Below are 17,098 nucleotides of genomic sequence, written 5' to 3' on the forward strand. Positions count from 1 at the left end.
CTACCTATGCTTAAAGTTCTGAATTTATTTTTGCTAATGATGGTATTTTTGCTAATTTTGGTGTTAATACTTAATGTATCTCCTGTTCTGCTTAAGCCTTATACTTGCCTATTCTGAATATCCTAGCCAGTTGAAATAGTACTGGAAAAATAATTGAAGATACCTATAGAATGCTCTTCTCAGTGTAAAATGCAGTAATGTCTCTGCAGATTACCATTACGTTTCTGTATTTTTTTGCTCAGTTTTACTAATGTTGAAATTATTTTCTAAGACAAAACATGTTACAGATAGTGCTCCTATGGAAACATGCTCTCCCCATAAGTCTGGATGCATGGCATGCCTGCAGATTTATGATAACACTTTGTGACTAGTGTTACCCAGGCTGGACATCAGAAAAGACTTCTCTAAGGGACTGTCACCTGGATGAGGGGACATCCCCCATGTGAGGGGGTGAGGGTAGGGACTGGGGTGGATGAGCACCTAGTACTTAACAGATGCTTAAATATTTGCCACACTGGTGATGACCCTGAAATGTGGCAGTTGTCATCTCTGATGGAGGTACAGGTGATGGCATAGACAGAGCTTACTAGAGCTGTCCTTAAGGGCTGATGAGGTGCTTTTGAAAATGTCCGCTTTATCTTCTCAGATCCCAGTGAGGGGATGATTGTTCCATAGGTCAGTGGGTAGACTGACTCGAAGGGTAGGGAGGCTCAGTCTTCTTGAACTTGTGCCCTATTGATAGCAGAGACGCTGGCTGTTGTGTGCCACTGCTGAAATTGTTTCTGTCTTTCCTATAACTTCCTCTCAGGTAAACAGAGGAGTTCAAAAGTGAAGGATGTTGCAGCTGCTGCTCACAGGAAACTGAAGGCGTTTATGGAGATCACCCTGGAAGAGGACAGCACGGAGAGGTGAGGTGCTGGCTGCGCCCCGGGCGCCCTTCTCTCCACGCTCTGGGCTGAGAGGTCACGTTTTCATTCCTGCTACATACAGCCAGGCCGTGAGGAAGCAGGCTTGCTTGGGAAACTTGGGCGTGTGTTTAATTTACTCCCTAATTTTGTCTTCAAAAAGAAAAACAAAATTGTCATCTGGTAAATTCTGCTCCAGAAAAGTAAAGGCATACAGGCTTATTTTATATGTGTATACAAACTTGACAGATTATTTTTGTTGGTTTGCTGTGTTTTTGAAACTGTCCGTATTTCTCAGCTCTAACTGCCTAGTGCCTGAGCGTCCACCGTGAGGGTAGGAAGGGTTCCCTCCAGACCTTTGAAGGACTTCTCTTCGCTTCATTCCTGGGGGCTCGTTAGTGCCACGGGGACTGGGCTGAGGAAGGTGTTCGTTGGCCTCCTGCAGCCGAGTGCCGTTTTTCACACGCTCTGCAACTTCCTGTTAGACCCTGTTCTGAATTGTTTGATCCTCAGACCAACCACAAAACCTTTTTCTTGCTGTTTTCTGAATTTCATAAGATTAAGTGTTAATAGAGCTCTGAACTTGGTAATGGTTTCACGCACGCCCGGGAAAGTACTTTCCTTAGCTACTTTCTCCTTTGTAAAAAGGCCTTGAAAACCCTAAATTGCTATGAACAAAGACAGTTTTATTTTTTTCTTCTTATCTGTATACCCTTCTACCGTTTTTTCCTTTTTTTTACTGCATCAGCTAGGACTTCAGTGCAGTGTTGAGCAGTCATGAGAAGGGGTGTCCTCGCCTTGTTTCTGATCTTTGTGGGAATACTTCTGTTTTCTCACCATTAAGTATGATGTTAGCTATAGATATTTTGTGGGTGTTCTTTGTCAGGATGAGGATGTTCCCTTCCTAGTTGACCAAGAGTTTCTGTCCTGCATTGCTGTTAAATTTTGTCAAACACTTTTTTTGCATCTACTGATAGGATCATATGCTATTTCTTTTTTAGTCTGTTGATGTGTGATGGATTACACTAAGTGATTTTTAAAAAATGTTTTATTTATTGTTAGCGCACGTGGGGAGGGGGGCAGAAAGTGGGGGGGACGGGAATCTGTAGGGGACTCTTTACTGACAGGCTGACAGCTGTGCGCCCAATGTGGGGCTCAAATCCACAAACTGAGATGGTGACCTGAGCCAAAGTTGGATGCTAAACTGGCTGAGTCACCCAGGCTCTCCTACACTAAGTCATTTTTGAATGTTGAACCAGCCTTGCATACTTGGAATAAATCCCAGCTGGTCATGGTGAATTTTTTATACACTGTTGTTATTAATTGTATGCAGTCGGTTGATGGTGCTATTGAGTTCAGCTATGTTCTTAATGATTTTCTGCCTGCTGGATCTGTCCGTTTCTGATAAGAGATTCTGACACTAGGTGCACAGGAATTTAGAACTCCTACATCTTCTTAATAAATTCATAAAAATGAAAGGGTCTCTTTATCTCTAGTAATGCGTTCCCCATAAAGTCCATTCTGTCTGATACTAAGACAACTGTACCAACCTGCTTTGGTGTTTCCGGAGTGTGGCACTCCGGTCAGAAGGCAGAGGCCACACAGTGACCGGGACACGGAGGTGTCCGTGTCTAAAGTCGTTCTCCAGGTGTTGGTGTAAGTTGCTGGCTGGCGGGGGTTAAGGTGAACCCCGATGCATAGAGGAAAGGCAGATGTGAGGAGCACCGTTGCTCTCCGGATAGAGCTGTCCTGAGGCCTCCTGGCGGAACTCCCTGGAAATCCAGTCTCTGTGGGCAGGGGAGCTGTCAGAACCAAAGCTGGAGTCCTCTCCCAGTCCTCTGAGCTCGTGTGCTGCTCCGGTCAGGGGGCTGCTGGCTGGATGGCCGCTCTGCGGGGCCTGGTGGGGACAGTGGGCTGAGGTGCTGCTCATGCTGTTGGGGTCTCCTGGAGGAGGCTGGGGTGTCTGCAGTGGTCAGAACTGGGAAGAGAAAGCCCCCATGGACCAGGCATATTAGCACCAGGCCTTGGCGGGGCCTTGAGCGGGGCGCTGGAATAGATGGGGATTTGCATGTCCTTGGTGGTGAGCAAGGAGAATGTGTTCAGTTGTATACTTCATCCCAAAAATGACTGAATATTTACCATGCATTTTAATAAGGTCAGGTTTGCAACTGTATATTTGAAGGAGAAACCCAACAGACTTTCTTTAGGTTTTATGAGTTTGTTTTATTTCTAGACACTTAGAGGGAAGAGGGAATTGATCTTCCGATTTGGAGGAGATGAGTGTTTGTATATTTCAGAAGACACACGGCAGCATAAATATTCTTACCAGGCGAATCAGAATTACAAACTATATAAATGATAAGTTATTTTCGTAGGATGTGGTAACAATCGCAAAAGTCCAAGCATTTTACAAGATTTTTTTGTCTTTAGAAATAACATTTGCAAGGACAGGTTTGTTTGTTTTTTTTTAATGTTTGTTTATTTTAAGAGAGACAGAGTGTGAGCAGAGGAGGGGCATAGGGAGAGAGGAAGGGAGAGAGAATCCCAAGCAGGCTCCATGCTATCAGCATGGAGTCCAGCGTGGGTCTCCATCTCACAACCATGAGATCATGACTTGAGCTGAAATCAAGAGCTGGATTTAATAATCGCCTGAGCCACCCAGGTGCTCCTGCAAGAACAGCTTGTTGGGTGTGTAATGGTCTCTAGGTACTATTTGGAGGATGAAAGGAAGCAGGGACATTTGCTCCTTGTTAGAAATTTCTTTTCTTTTTTCTTTTTTTAATGTTTATTTATTTTTGAGAGAGAAACAGAGTGCAAGTGGGTGAGGGGCAGAGAGAGAGGGAGACACAGAATTCAAAGCAAGCTCCGGGCTTCAGGCTGGCAGCACAGAGCCCCATGTGGGGCTCAAGATCATGACCTGAGTCAATGTCAGATGCTCCACCAATTAAGCCACCCAGGCACCCCTAGAAATTTCTCATAATTTTCACTCACACAAGATTTTAAGGTGAGTGTTGGATCACGTTAGTTATATTGAGAGAAAAAAGGCCTTAGAAATTCAAAATCTACACTGTGGAAAGTAAAGGATATTCACAGCTGATACACCAATGGCAGAGTTCTTCCCGTTAAGGAGGAAATACCCTAAAAAATAGGTATGGACTGTGAAACTTGGGTTTCTTAAATATGCAAGAAGTACACTGTAGAAAAGCCAGTATCTAAAAAAAATAAATAAAAAATCAGTTTATGGGCTCCTGGGTGGGTTAGGGTTAGGGTTAGGGTTAGGGTTAGGGTTAGGGTTAGGGTTAGGGTCTGTCCTCCTATCGCTGTGGTTGCACTGGGCTTTCTTTAGCACGTGAACACAGCTTGCTGTAGGCAGTGTGCTGAGAGTGGACAGGGTCGTGAAGACTCAGCTTCTGACATATTTAAAGACTGGGAGTTCAGGTGGGCAGGCACATTACTCGTTTCATATGGCTTGTTACACAGGAGAACCTTGGCTCAGGATGGTAATTTGGCTCTGGCTTACCACCATTCCTTCCAGCTTGCTGCTGTGATGGCCTCCATAGGCCTGTGCCTCCCAACCATTCACCATCTCGTATCTATCTGTGGTGGCTGTAGGGCACAGTCATGTAGGGTAGCCCAGCACTGAACCCATCAGAACAGCCATTACTCAAGTAATGGTGGTGGGCCAGGCAGCCCATTAATAACAAGTCTTCAAGGAAAAACTCAATTATACCCCAAAAGGAAGATCGAGAACTAAAAACTCTAAATTTAAAATGTCCCTGGTGTTGAAGAGACATCACTGTTGAGACTCAGATTCAGATAGTCTAAAAGGTCATGTCGGGGGGCAGCTGGGTGGCTCGGGTGAGCATTCTCCTTTGGCTCAGGTCGTGATCTCATGGTTCTGGAGTTCGAGCCCATTTCAACCTCTGTCCCCCTCTCTCTGCCCCTCCCCAAAATAAATACATATTAAAAAATCATGTTGGAGGAATATCTCGGAACACAGACTAGATACTGATGAAGATGAGTCACGGGGTAAAGACAGATGAGAAATAGACCCAAGAAAAGCAGTAATTCAACAAACAATACGAAATTTCCCAGTGGAAGAAATGTGTAATTTTAAAGGTTCTTCTTTTGTTTCTTTCACTAAATTCTGGATGGAATTGATGGGAAAAAAAATCCCACCTAAGTAAGTCTGAGTAAAATTACTGAATTCTAGGGTAAAGAGAAAAACCTCAGAATTTCTCTAGATTATGCTGCCCCTACACTGGCCACTTTGTTACATGTAGAAATTGAACCCATGAGATGTGGCCCCGAAATACAAAGTACACCGCAGGTTCTGAAGATGGTGTGAAAAAAACGTTGTTAAGTGTGTCAGTGTGTGTGTGTGTGTGTGTGTGTGTGTGTGTGTGTGTGCGCGCGCGCGCACACGCGCACATAGGCTTCACACCCAGCGTGAGGCTTGAACCCACAATGCTGGGATCAAGAGTCGGATACTCTGCTGAGTCAGCTGGGCACCCCCCTTTCTTTGGGTACCTTGAATTAAATAAAATATATTAAGATGAACTTTGCCTTATTTTGATCTCTTTTAATGTACCTGTTTGTACTGATACTGGACAGGGCTGTTCTAGACCGCGTTGTTGGTTAGTCTCCACAAAGAGTGGAGGCAGACATTAGCTGAACAATCAGCTGAAATGTCACTGAAGCTAGTGTACTTGTGTCTGGGGCCCACATACCCTCTGAGGCTAGTGCTTGGGACCCTCCAGGTTATCAGGTGGTAAAGGAGGAAGGGAGCGTCCATGTGTGAGGTCTGCCTGGCGAGGACTCCCCCTGTGAAGTGGGTCCTTGGCAGTGCTTGGGGGAGTGTCTTGAGTGGAGTCACTCCAGACCTGGTGCTGTGGGGCGGGGAGCCGCACATAGGGAGGGCATGGGGAAGTGAGGGGGGTCTATGTGTTCCTGTAAGAGCGAGTGTTGGGGCAAATAGTTTTCATTTATCTTGTGCTTTTGTGGAAGGAAATAAAGCCCATGCTTGTGAAATGCGCTTGACATGTTTATGAGTCTGCTGTGGATCCGAGCAGCGGTTCAGATGCTCACAAATGAGAGTACTTCTGAGTCCATGAGAGCTCACCTGTGGAAAATTTGGCCTGTTGAGCACATTTCATTGGGCCCTGACCTGCTGCTGGCCGTGGGAGCAGTGATGATGGCTTTAAGTCCCGATCCCTTGTGATGGGGATTCTTGCTTCATTCTACGTGAGAAGCAGTTAGCAAAAGCTATTGATATTTTTCTGCTCTCTCTCTGAGTGTATAGAAAATCATTTCTAGTTTTATTTTGTGAAAATGTATGTTTGAGTATTTCAGTCATTGATTTCTGTTGTTAATTAGCTTCCTTTGTGTTTCAGGTTTCTCTATGAATCATCCTCGAGAACTTTGGGAGCACTTCTGAATTCATAACCAACCTAACATCTTTGGTCGGGTGAGAACAGAGGAAAAAGACTTTGTGAAAATGAATTGAATGTGTATTTTCCTTGTGCTTCTAATGTTGATAATTTGTGTTATAGGGGTGGGACTTATTTGGGGAGTTATAAGTAGGAAATTCAAAGGTTCTTAGGTTTTTGCCTAATGTCTGCATAAATAATATATTTAACACAAAGGACTCTAGGTATCTGTGGTGCAGAAACCCGTGGCACAAAGGGAGAAAGACACTTTTCTAGCAAACATGGTTGTTTCGAAAATGACTTTTGTGTATATAATATGGCTTAAGACTATGACTAATAAAAGCAATGACAACATCCGTTTGTGTACTTTATTTAAAAATCTTAGGGGCGCCTGAGTGGCTCAGTCAGTTAAGCATCTGACTTCGCTCAGGTCATGATCTTGCAGTTTGTGGATTCGAGCCCCGCATCGGGCTCTGTACTGACAGCTCAGAGCCTGGAGCCTGCTTTGGATTCTGTGTCTCCCTCTCTCTCTGCCCCACCCCTGCTTATGCTCTGTCTCTGTCTCTCAAAAAATGAATAAACATTAAAAAAAATAAAATAAAAATCTTAGTATGCTTTTGCCCCTTTAAAGACAAGGGTTGAATTGTGCCAAGAGTAGAAGGTGCTAAGAAGAGGGCGTGGCCGTGCTAGGTGCAGGGGGAGGAGCCACTTGGGATCCTGTAGCGGCCTCCTCGCCTTGTCTTGATGCTGCTTTGCTGGACGTCAAGACAGGCCACTGGCTCAAAATATGAGTGACAGAGAACGGAGTCTTTTCAGCCTGAAGGTGAATCACTGTTATTTTTTCTTTCTGAGAGCTGACATGGTGTCAGCAGCGGGCCAGGTCTGTGTGTCCATCTCCCTGATAGCCACAATTCCTGTGTTTTGACAGTGGGACAGGAGACCATCTTCAGTTGCTTACTTGTGTCCTCTTGCCCCAGCTAAAAGGTACAGACCAAGCTCACTGCCTCTGTTTCTTGGAAAAGGTCCAGAAATGGACTGCTAACCAGTTACAAGCAGTCAAGGTAAGGGTTTTCTGAGGGGTGGTTGAGAAATGGGAGGTAGAGGTACTTCTGTTAGCTAATTTTGAACATAGGACTTTCTAGACATCTTTGCCAACTAACAACATATTCTTTATTGGTGAATGTAATTTTTTTTTCTTTTTTGCCCTTGCCTGTGTTTGTTTTAGTATTAAGAAACGATCTGAGGGGTGCCTGGCTGGCTCAGTGTGACTCTTTATCTCGGGGTTAAGTTTGGGCTCCACATTGGGGGAGATTACTTAAATATCCTTTAAAAAAATGAATTGAGAATGTTCTGTGTTTCTATATTCCTGGAAGAGTTTGTGTAAGATTAGAAGTAATTCCTTGGATTTGTTGTAACACTCAACTCGGTCTGTCTGAGCTCGGTGTTTCCTTTGTGGGAAGAGGTTAGTGTTTTAAATTTATATATGAGTTTTCAGAATAGGCTTTTTTCTTTTATCTCGTGTCAATCTTGATGGGAGAAATAATCCAATGTGAAAAAACATAAATCAATTTTTACTGGGCCAAAATAGTTTATAAAATCCTCCTCTGGGCATGCACCCTGGAGAAGCTAATAAATGGAACCCGGCCTGCGGGCCTCTGAGGGCATGGCTGTGCAGAAGGCCACATGGAGGTCTCGGAAACAGCCTCGCCCTCCTGCGCCTGCCAGTGAAGCATGACCTCACATCCAGGAGTGATGGAAGCAGGTGCCTCACGGAAGACCTGAGGATGCTAGATGGGCGGGGCCGTCTCCTTCCCTTCAGCTCAAGGCTTGGCTCCCACAAAGCCAAGTGCGGCCTGGAGGACGAGGGAGGATGCCGCCACCCCAGCTGTTAGCAGACACGGCAGCTCTGCGCACGCAGACCAACATGGCCTCGGAGCGGGTGGTTCTGAATGGGCATCTTTTCCATCCTTGGAAAAGAATACTAGGGACACTTTGCATTCATATAAAATGAACAAAAATCTATATAGTTTTCCCCCTCATGTTAATTTTCTCTCCTTCTGTCACAATCCAAAGAAATCCTGGTCTCTGGATACCTTGCTGGCGGCCACCCTGTCCCACAACGCTAGGGCATCATGCTGAATCAGGCCGTGTGAGAAGAAATGGCTGGACATGAGGGTTTTAAAGTGTGCTCCGGATTGAGATAAGCCTGGGTGGTCCCTGTTGTTAATACACACTGGTCTGCATTCCGAATGGCCTGAGAATGGCCTGAGCTAGGGTCCTGGGTGGTCAGCGGGGTCAGTAGGACAGGCAAAACACAGATGGGCAGCATTAGTTCTCCGGGCTGGCCGTGGAGGACAGAGGTGAGGGAGCATCCTCTTGAGGACACAGCTTCTGCTGGTGCGCCTGGCCATCTACATTCAGTGCGTGCTGAGTCCCCAGGGGTTGTCTGTCTGCCGCAGCCTGTGGGAGGCCCAGCAGGGGCCTGTAGTCTCTGCAGATGCGTGGCCTCCTCCAGGTGCGGTACATACTGTAAGGCCAAGACCTCAGAGGGAGCTATGTCTTCATGGGCAGAGCTGGAAGGTGGCCAACTGGTCAGAGGCCAGACTGGGGACAAGCAAGCCTAGGGTTGAGGTGTGAGCATGGACATGAGTGGCCTGGTGAGTCTTTTTCTTAAAATTTTTTCAATGTTTAATTTATTTTTGAGAGAGAGAGAGACAGAGTGTGAGCAGGAGAGGGACTAACAGAGAGAGAGAGAGAGACAGAATCCGAAGTAGGCTCCAGGCTCTGAGCTGTCAGCACAGGGCCTGACACAGGCCTCGAACTCACGAATGGTGAGATCATGACCTGAACTGACTAAACTAACTGAGCCACCTAGGTGCCCCAAAGGTAGGCAAGTCTTAATGCCATGTGCTAAAATCCAACACAGAGCCCTCTGCCACCCATGGAAGTTTCCACAGCACAAGCCTAACAAAGCTCCCTCCAGGGATGAGGCACCAAACAACAGAGCTATGATGCGACCCAGTTGGTCATGGTTGGTGCCACCACGTCATTCATCAGCCGTGCAGTGCAGTCTTGGTGGCATGAAAACCAGCCACAGGGCAGGGAAGGGGGCTCCACTGGGCCCAATACCAGGCGCTCCCACTAACTGAGGCCTGTCTAGGGCTGCCATCACCCAGTGGTCCCTGCCCACCTTAGAAACAGGCCCTTGTTATGGGACCATCTCTAGCAGACTAGTCAGCCCGTCGCTAGCTGCGGAGCTGTGAAGAAGGGTGACTCTAAAAACTGTCCTAACACAAAACATTTAAACTATAAATTGTTCCTACGGTGAGAACTATTCTCAGAGTAACCCTCAGAACTGAATAATGAGAAAACTAGGAGGAAGGCTATGCCACCTCTGTTTGGAAATATTCCATGTAAAATGCAGTGCTCCCTTGGGACCCCTGATGGCTGACTGGTGGTCTGTTCTTTGAACGAGAACCGAGAACTGAGGGCAGGACACAAGACATTGGCTTTGGATACCAGGTCACGCTAAGTGTCGGTCAGGTGAAGGCCTCTCATTCCCTGTGCTCCTGGAGCAGAGCGGCCATGCATGGCGGGCTAGGGTTCAGCCCACCTGGTCCCACGTGAAGCACGTCCTGGGCACGGGTCCTGGAGCACAAGCTTCCGATGCCTCTGTGGCTGCCTCTCTAAGGCCCGGTTCTCATGGGTGTTCCAGCATCTTCTATAGCTAACTGGTGACTGAACCACACATATTTCTAAAAGGATATTGCTGAAGGATTAATTTCAGCAGAGATGTAATAATTCTGCTGCTAACGTATTATAGCAGGTTGCAGCCATTTTTTGGTGTTTTTTCTAGGAAGGGAAATTTCCTGATTTACATTTTTTTAGATTCCTGGCACCAGCATCTGCAGGGAGTTCTACGTCCCTTGGGGACATCTCTTCAGCCTCTGCCACTCATGGCACATAAAGCTCCTTTCACTGGTGACCCAGCAAGTGTAACAAATGTATTTGAGGAGCTCACGCAGCATGGTTTCAAAAGTGTTCTGGATCTCCTGTCTCCCAGACAGACAGATGGGTGTGGCCAGGACATGGGCACGAAGGACGGACGTGAGTCAGGCTTCCAGTTCTGGCCCATAAACCAATTCACGCGCTAGAACAGCTGTGGCAGTCTTGTCCCCAGCTCCACGGTTGTCCCCCGTGAGCATCAGCCCTTATGGCGTGCTGCCCCCAGGTGTTATCACCTACTGGCCACCGGAAAGAGCCTCGTGACTCGACGCTCATCCAGCCCCTCCACTCCTTGCACGAGGCCCACAGGGTGAAGAGTCTCCTCCTGACGTGTGTGGCGCTGTGGCACTGCCGGGTTAGTCCTGCTCCGAATCTGGCACAGGAGGCTCTCCGGTGTTGTCGGGTGCGGGGTTGACGATCACACACCAAACACATTTGTCTGTGCAGCAGCCCACACCGGTCACCCCCCATGTGGACTTGACATTCACTAAGTGGTAGGTCCTGCTCTCCTTGTGGAGAAAAACGACTTGGGGATAATAGCTTCCACTCAAATACGCATTCTCCCGTCTTGCCAAAAGACCGTTGTTGGCAAGTCTCTAGGGTAGACCGTTTTACAAGATAAAAGTACACTTCTGGAAGGGATTCATGCTCACTGAGGGACCCTGTGGTAACCTGGGTCATGGCCCCCCCAAGTATTTGTCAGGTGTACCTGGCTGGCTCAGGGTCTGTATCTATATATTAAAAAAATGTATTTGTTATAATCCCTGGAACCTGTCAACATTACCTTATATGGTAAGGTAGATTTTGCAGACATGATCTTGAGTTGGGGGAGGTTGTCCTGGTTTATCAGGTGGGCCCTGATGCCACCACAAGGCCCTTATCAGGGAGCTGGGGGCTGATGTGTCCCACGCACAGAGGCAGAGTGAGCACAGAGGTGAAACCTGGAGGGGTTTGGCCGGAAGCCTTGGGACTGCAGGCAGCTCCCAGGAGCTGGAGGAGGCACACGCGAATCCTCCCATTGAGGCTTCAGAGAGAGTGTGACCCCACCAGACCTTCATGTATGCCAGTGAAGCCATGGACTGCTGGCCTCCAGAACTGAGAGAGTGAATTTGTGTTGTTTTAAGCCCCAACGTTTGTGGGGATTCCTGTTGTAGCAGCCACAGGAAACTAATACTGACAGCATCTTCCACCAAAGGAAACTCAGATGTTGGGCAACTTCCTCGAAAAGATCACCTCCATTCTGGGCACCCACTCACAAGTGCCTTCCTGTTCAGTACGCACGGGACCCAGCGGGGCCTCCTGGCCAGCACAGTACGGCGCTGCTTTGGAGAGTCGTCACTCCCAGCGAGGAGACCCTCCTGGAGGGAGTTTCTGGGCCCCCCGGAGGACTGCCTGGGCGCACTCCGTGATCTGCAGTTCCAGTGGTACTCACGTCATTAAACAGCACGACTGTTCAGTGGTGGGGAACAGGATGGGGCCGTGAAGCGAGCTGAAATACATAAAGTGCACACCACAGAGTCGGGAAAGGAACCTGCGTGGAAATGGCCTGGGGCCAGTGCGGGTCGGAGCTCTGCGGCTCCCCCTTCTTGCACCTGACCCACACTCCCCTGGACATTCGGTGGGGGTCTTCTGCCGGGGTAACCGAAGTGTTTGTTTCTGAGGGTCAATAGCAAGCCGAGATAATTTTCTCAAGATGAAAATAGTTGCTGCAAAGTGCCTGCTCATGCTTCAAAACCCAGGAGCTCACCGTGTGGTTCTCGTGTTGATGCTTTTCTGCAGCAGCATACAGGCCCCATCTGCATGGAAGCTTTGGTCCTGCTTATGGCAAAGCAGCTTGCCCCGTAGTTGGAAAAGCTTTTGATTTGGGGCCTCACAAAATTGGCAGCCGGTAGGTTTATCCAGGAAATGGTAAGAACTCACACCTCTTAATCCTGAGAGTTCCCAAAGACCACTCTTCCTTTTTTTTTTTTTTAATGTTGGTTTATTTTGAGATTGTGTAAATAAGGCAGGAGCAGAGAGAGAGGGAGAGGGAGAATCCCAAGCAGGCTCCGCGTTGTCAGTGTTGAGGCCAAGGTGGGGCTCCATCTCATCAACAGTAAGATCATGACCTGAGCCGAAATCAATAGTCGGATATTCAACCGACTGAGCCACGCAGGTACCCAGGGCTACTCTTACTTCTTAGTGGTGGGGCTGCACTAGGTCCCACGTTTTGTACACAGGGCCCTCCCAGTTCAGAGTCCTGCTTGCTCCCTTCCTCGGTTGGCCCTGTGGTCAGCTCTGGCTGTGGCAGGACTCGGAAGTTCTGGCTGCTGAGTTCAAACCCAGGCCTAGTATCTTCTTACATTTTTGCCATGGTCCTGAGGACATTCTGTGACTTCTCCAGGATGCTTTCTCCCTTATGCAGGCCGTGCTGGGGGAAAGGTCATGCGATGGAGTCACTATCTACCATCGCTAAAATCTTTGTTAGGAGTACAGATCTCTGAAGTGTCAGAGAAATTGCTATTAAAAAAAAAATGGAATAACTTGAGGCACCTGGGTGGCTAAGTCAGTTAAGCAACTGATTCTTGGTTTCAGCTCAGGTCATGATCTCATGGTTTGTGAGACTGAGCCCCGAATCGGGCTCTGCTTACAGTGCAGAGCCTGCTAGGGATTCTCTCTTGCTCTCTGCTCCTCCTAGCATGCGCGCGAGCGTGCGTGCGTGCGTGCGTGTGTGTGTGTGTGTGTGTGTGTGAGGCTGCATGCACATAAACACACTCAAAAATAAACATTTACAAACAGAACATAATATCTTACATGCAGTAAAACATTGATATATAGTTTGATGAGCTTAAAAAGTATATTTATTCAACCACATAGCCCATACCCTAATCAAGATTAGAACATTTCCATCACCCTAGAAAGTTCTCTCCTGCCCTCACTCCTGCAGGAAGTAGCCACTCTTAAGCTCTCCATCGCCATGGAGGTGTGTTCTGGTTTGTAAACTTCACGAAATGAGATCACACTGTGGTCTGTCACCATGGGCTGCCAAACACACCTCATGCCATTTCCCTGGTGTCTGAGTGTACCCTTAGGATGCCAGCCTCAGTAATGTGAACTAGAGATTAGTCCCTGACCATGGAATGAAGTATGGCAGCCATGAGAAAATCTTTAAGCTCTTCGTCCCTACAAAGATATTAAATCCAAACCAATACTGTGGATGAGCAAGCTGGACTATTGACAAAACTGAACACCGCTCAACAATAAAGAATGAACTACAAGGGTGCCTGGGGGGCTCAGTCAGTTAAGAGCATCTGACTCCCCCTCAGGTCATGATCTTGCAGTTTGTGGGTTCGAGCCCCACATCTGTGCTGACAGCTCAAAGCCTGGTGCCTGCTTCAGATTCTGTGTCTCCTTCTCTCTGCCCCTCTCTCTCTGCTCATATGTTGCCTCTCAACAAGAAATAAAAGTTGAAAAAAAATTCTTTTAAAAAAGAATGAACTACAAATACATGCAAAAAAAAAAAAAAAAGAAGAAGCCAGATACAGATGGAATGTTTTGACTATTATCTGTTCAGTCCATCTTGTCTTCCACTTTTAATTATCAACATTTTATTATTGTTATCTGGATCTATTATTTCACTAGGAATTACAAAATGGTGATTTTCTGTCACTCTTGTTTTTTTTATTAAAGTTTTTTAATGTTTTTTTAGAGAGAGAGACAGAATGTGAGTTCGGGAGGGGCAGAGAGAGGGAGACACAGAATCTGAAGCGGGCTCTGAGCTGTCAGCACAGAGCCCAGTGCAGGGCTTGAACCCATGAACCACGAGCTCATGACCTGAGCCAAAGTCAGACACTTAACTGACTGGGCCACCCAGGCGCCCCTGACTGTCATTCTTTTGTAATTGGTCACCTGGGCTTTTTCTGCAAAACAGAACTTTCCTTCGAAAATCATTTGGTTACCCTGAAATGTTATTCATGCAGAAAAGCCAGGATAAATGTTTTGATTCTTTATTTTCCAATTTTTAGAAGAATGAATTCATGCCTTAGCAACTATTGAAAATTACTAATACTCTCTTAGTTTTATTATGAATAGTACATTTTTATGTCTGGTGGATTTTAATCCATTGCACTCATCTTATTAATGCTCGTATTTCCCTGTCTTTAGGAACCTTTGTAGGAGCCATTTTCAGGTTTGTTCTTGTGGCCCTTTGACATGACCCTGGTCTCATCTAAAGTTTCTGCACTAGGCACATCTCAGTTCTGCAGTGCTGTGATAAAGCCGTTGGGACATTCTGTATGGCTATGAGATTAAATCTGGCTTCACATTTTGGTTTAGCCTCTTATTATGTGAGGCTTGGGCAGGTTATGAAAACTCTGAGAGTCTCATTATATCTCTCTAAAATCTGGATGAGAACACTCATCTCACATTAGTGAGGTAGCAGATATGAAGCACCTCTGAAATATTTCCCTTTTCCTTATTTCAGAGAATATTTCCTGACATCCCTCCTATGCACGGAGCATGTTGCTGAGGGGGTGGTGGCTCTATAACGAAGCTTACCCACTGATGATTTACACATAGTGAGGCCACTAAGGTGGTGCCCAGGGAGGCATTATTAATATCTTAGTGTTATATGAGTGCATGGCATTCAAATCGGGATTTCCTTTCTACCCCATCCTCAAAGCAACTTGGTTTTCAGATGTTGCCTGTTGGGAATTAGAGGGCAAATCAGATGTCGGGTTGTGTTGGTTTGGATCTGCCAATAAAAATCATTTGAATTCTGAATTGGGACTAATCCGCCATCGCATGTGGTCTTAGCTCTGCTCCATTTGGTCAGAGAGCTACTTGCCTTTCCAAAGGGAACTGTAGTTTAGTTGAGGCTTGTTGGGTCCTCTATAATCCTCAGGTTGAAACATAAATTATAAGTGAGGAGGCTCTCTCGTTGCAAATGGACGAATGGAGTCTTGCTTTGTGGGAACTTGAGTTCTGAAGCCCAGATGGCAGCACTCTTGGTTACTCTGATTGAAAGTGGCACATTTAAGACACATCGGCTTGCAGATGGTTGGCTTCCAACCTTGCCCAGAGCAGAGCTGGGCAGAGAACTGACTGACAGGAGGCCTAGGCTGTTTGTGGCCTTGGTCGAAGGGACTTGGTTCTCGGCAGGGCAGACCTTTCCCTTGGCCTGGTGCTGTCCGTGGGCCTAGGGCGTGAATGCTGGCTGATAACCTGGGGGAAAGCGATGATGGGAAGGGGTGCCCCAGAGGGGAGGCAACGCTCAAGGTTGGCTTCGTCTTTTTCTGCTGCTTTGCCAGGAGACTTTCAGCCAGGTCCCTGTACCACTTGTCCATCTAGAACATTCTGGGAAAGCACCATAGGATATGAATATCTTCAAGACTGATTAGCCAACTTGTTGGGAGAATGTGCCTTTCTGTGAAGTGTACCTTTTGCTGAAGTACACTAAAGGCATGTCTTCAGGTTTTCCCTGATGTGTAACTCCTTCTGACTCTAAGTGAAAGAAACAACACTGATCTAATTGTGCCAAATAGCTCTGGCGTCACCACTCTAAACAACAACCAGCAACATCCTGTTGAGCAAGCTGACCCCTGCTCTGGGGACAGGACAAGGACTGGCTTCCAGAGCTTTCTTATCAAACTGTGGGATGGTAAGCCAGGGAGGACTCTGCAGTGACACCATGGGTCTGAATCCTGATTCTGCTGCTTAAACTGGCTGTGGGGTCTTGGGAAGAGGCTTGGATCTCCTTGCCTTGGTCCCTCCCTCACTTGTAGGACCAGTGCCCGTCCCTGCTGTACTCTGTCTGGCACCTTGCCAGTGCTTTATAAAGTTAGGCATTTCTCTCATTGTTAACAGCTCATGACTGTTTATTAGCAATAAAGAATCTGGGGCCAGTTGACTTAAAAGCCTGCAAGTTGTCCGCAAGCCTGTGAACAGAGTGGCTGAGAGGCATCGGCCAACCTGGCAAAGCAAAGGGCTGCTTAGGAGGCAGGGACCTGCTGAGCCAAGGAAGACACAGATGCAGGCAGGGAGTGGCATCTGTCCTTAGGGAGCATCCTCAGGGACCAGCGCCAAACATTTCCAGCCCGTTCACTCTCATGACCCATGTTCCAGGATAGAGCATCTGCCTGGGCTTGTTCAAGCCCAAGTCTTTACCTAATGGTGCATCTTTTTTTTTTTTTTTTTAACATTTACTTATTTTTGAGAGACAGAGCATGAGCAGGGGAGGGGCAGAGAGAGAAGGAGACACAGAACCTGGAGCAGGTTCCAGGCTCAACGCGGGGCTCGAATTCACAGACCTTGAGATCATGACCTGGGCGGAAGTTGGACGCTTAACCCACTAAGCTATCCGCATGCTCCTACCTGGTGGCGCATCTTGACAGACATTTGTTTTGGGGGAGAAGGCCTACAAACGGGTGCTGCTGGCCGTAGCGGGGCAGTGCCAGCTCCACACCGTGCAGGGTCAGTTGCACCCTTCTGCCCCCTTGGCCTCTGTTGGCTGGCAAAAGGCCAATGACACAACCTCCAACACGCTCAGCCTAATTCTTCCAAGTTCGGGGGTCCAGGAACAACGTCTCCCTCTCTCTGCTCTGCGGCTGTCACCGTCTAGGTGTGCTGCAGAGGTGGGAGGAGGCAGGTACCCCTGGGACAGGACCTCAAGGAGTGGCAGGTGGTTTCTAGGTGACTGAGTGTGGGGGGCGCCTCATCTGCAGCCGTGGGGTAGAGGCGGTTCCTCCTGACCTACACGGGCCTCTCAGGGGCCTGGCAGCG

At 47.4% G+C, this 17,098-nt stretch overlaps 1 protein-coding gene across 5 annotated transcripts in view; it reads left to right on the top strand.

Moving 5' to 3' along the window:
- NCAPG2 (non-SMC condensin II complex subunit G2) overlaps positions 1-6,690 on the top strand; it is a 69,436-nt gene extending 62,746 nt beyond the window's left edge. For all 5 annotated transcript variants that reach the window (XM_029920851.1, XM_029920859.1, XM_029920837.1 and 2 more), the window contains 2 exons: positions 809-908; positions 6,299-6,690. In XM_029920851.1, the coding sequence (XP_029776711.1) occupies positions 809-908; positions 6,299-6,350 (152 nt within the window). In that variant the 3' untranslated portion in view covers positions 6,351-6,690. The remainder of the gene's footprint in view (positions 1-808; positions 909-6,298) is intronic.
- The last annotated feature ends 10,408 nt before the right edge of the window (positions 6,691-17,098 follow it).

The sequence above is a fragment of the Suricata suricatta genome, chromosome 2 (assembly GCF_006229205.1).
Source record: "Suricata suricatta isolate VVHF042 chromosome 2, meerkat_22Aug2017_6uvM2_HiC, whole genome shotgun sequence".
NCBI classification, from domain to species: Eukaryota; Metazoa; Chordata; class Mammalia; order Carnivora; family Herpestidae; genus Suricata; species Suricata suricatta.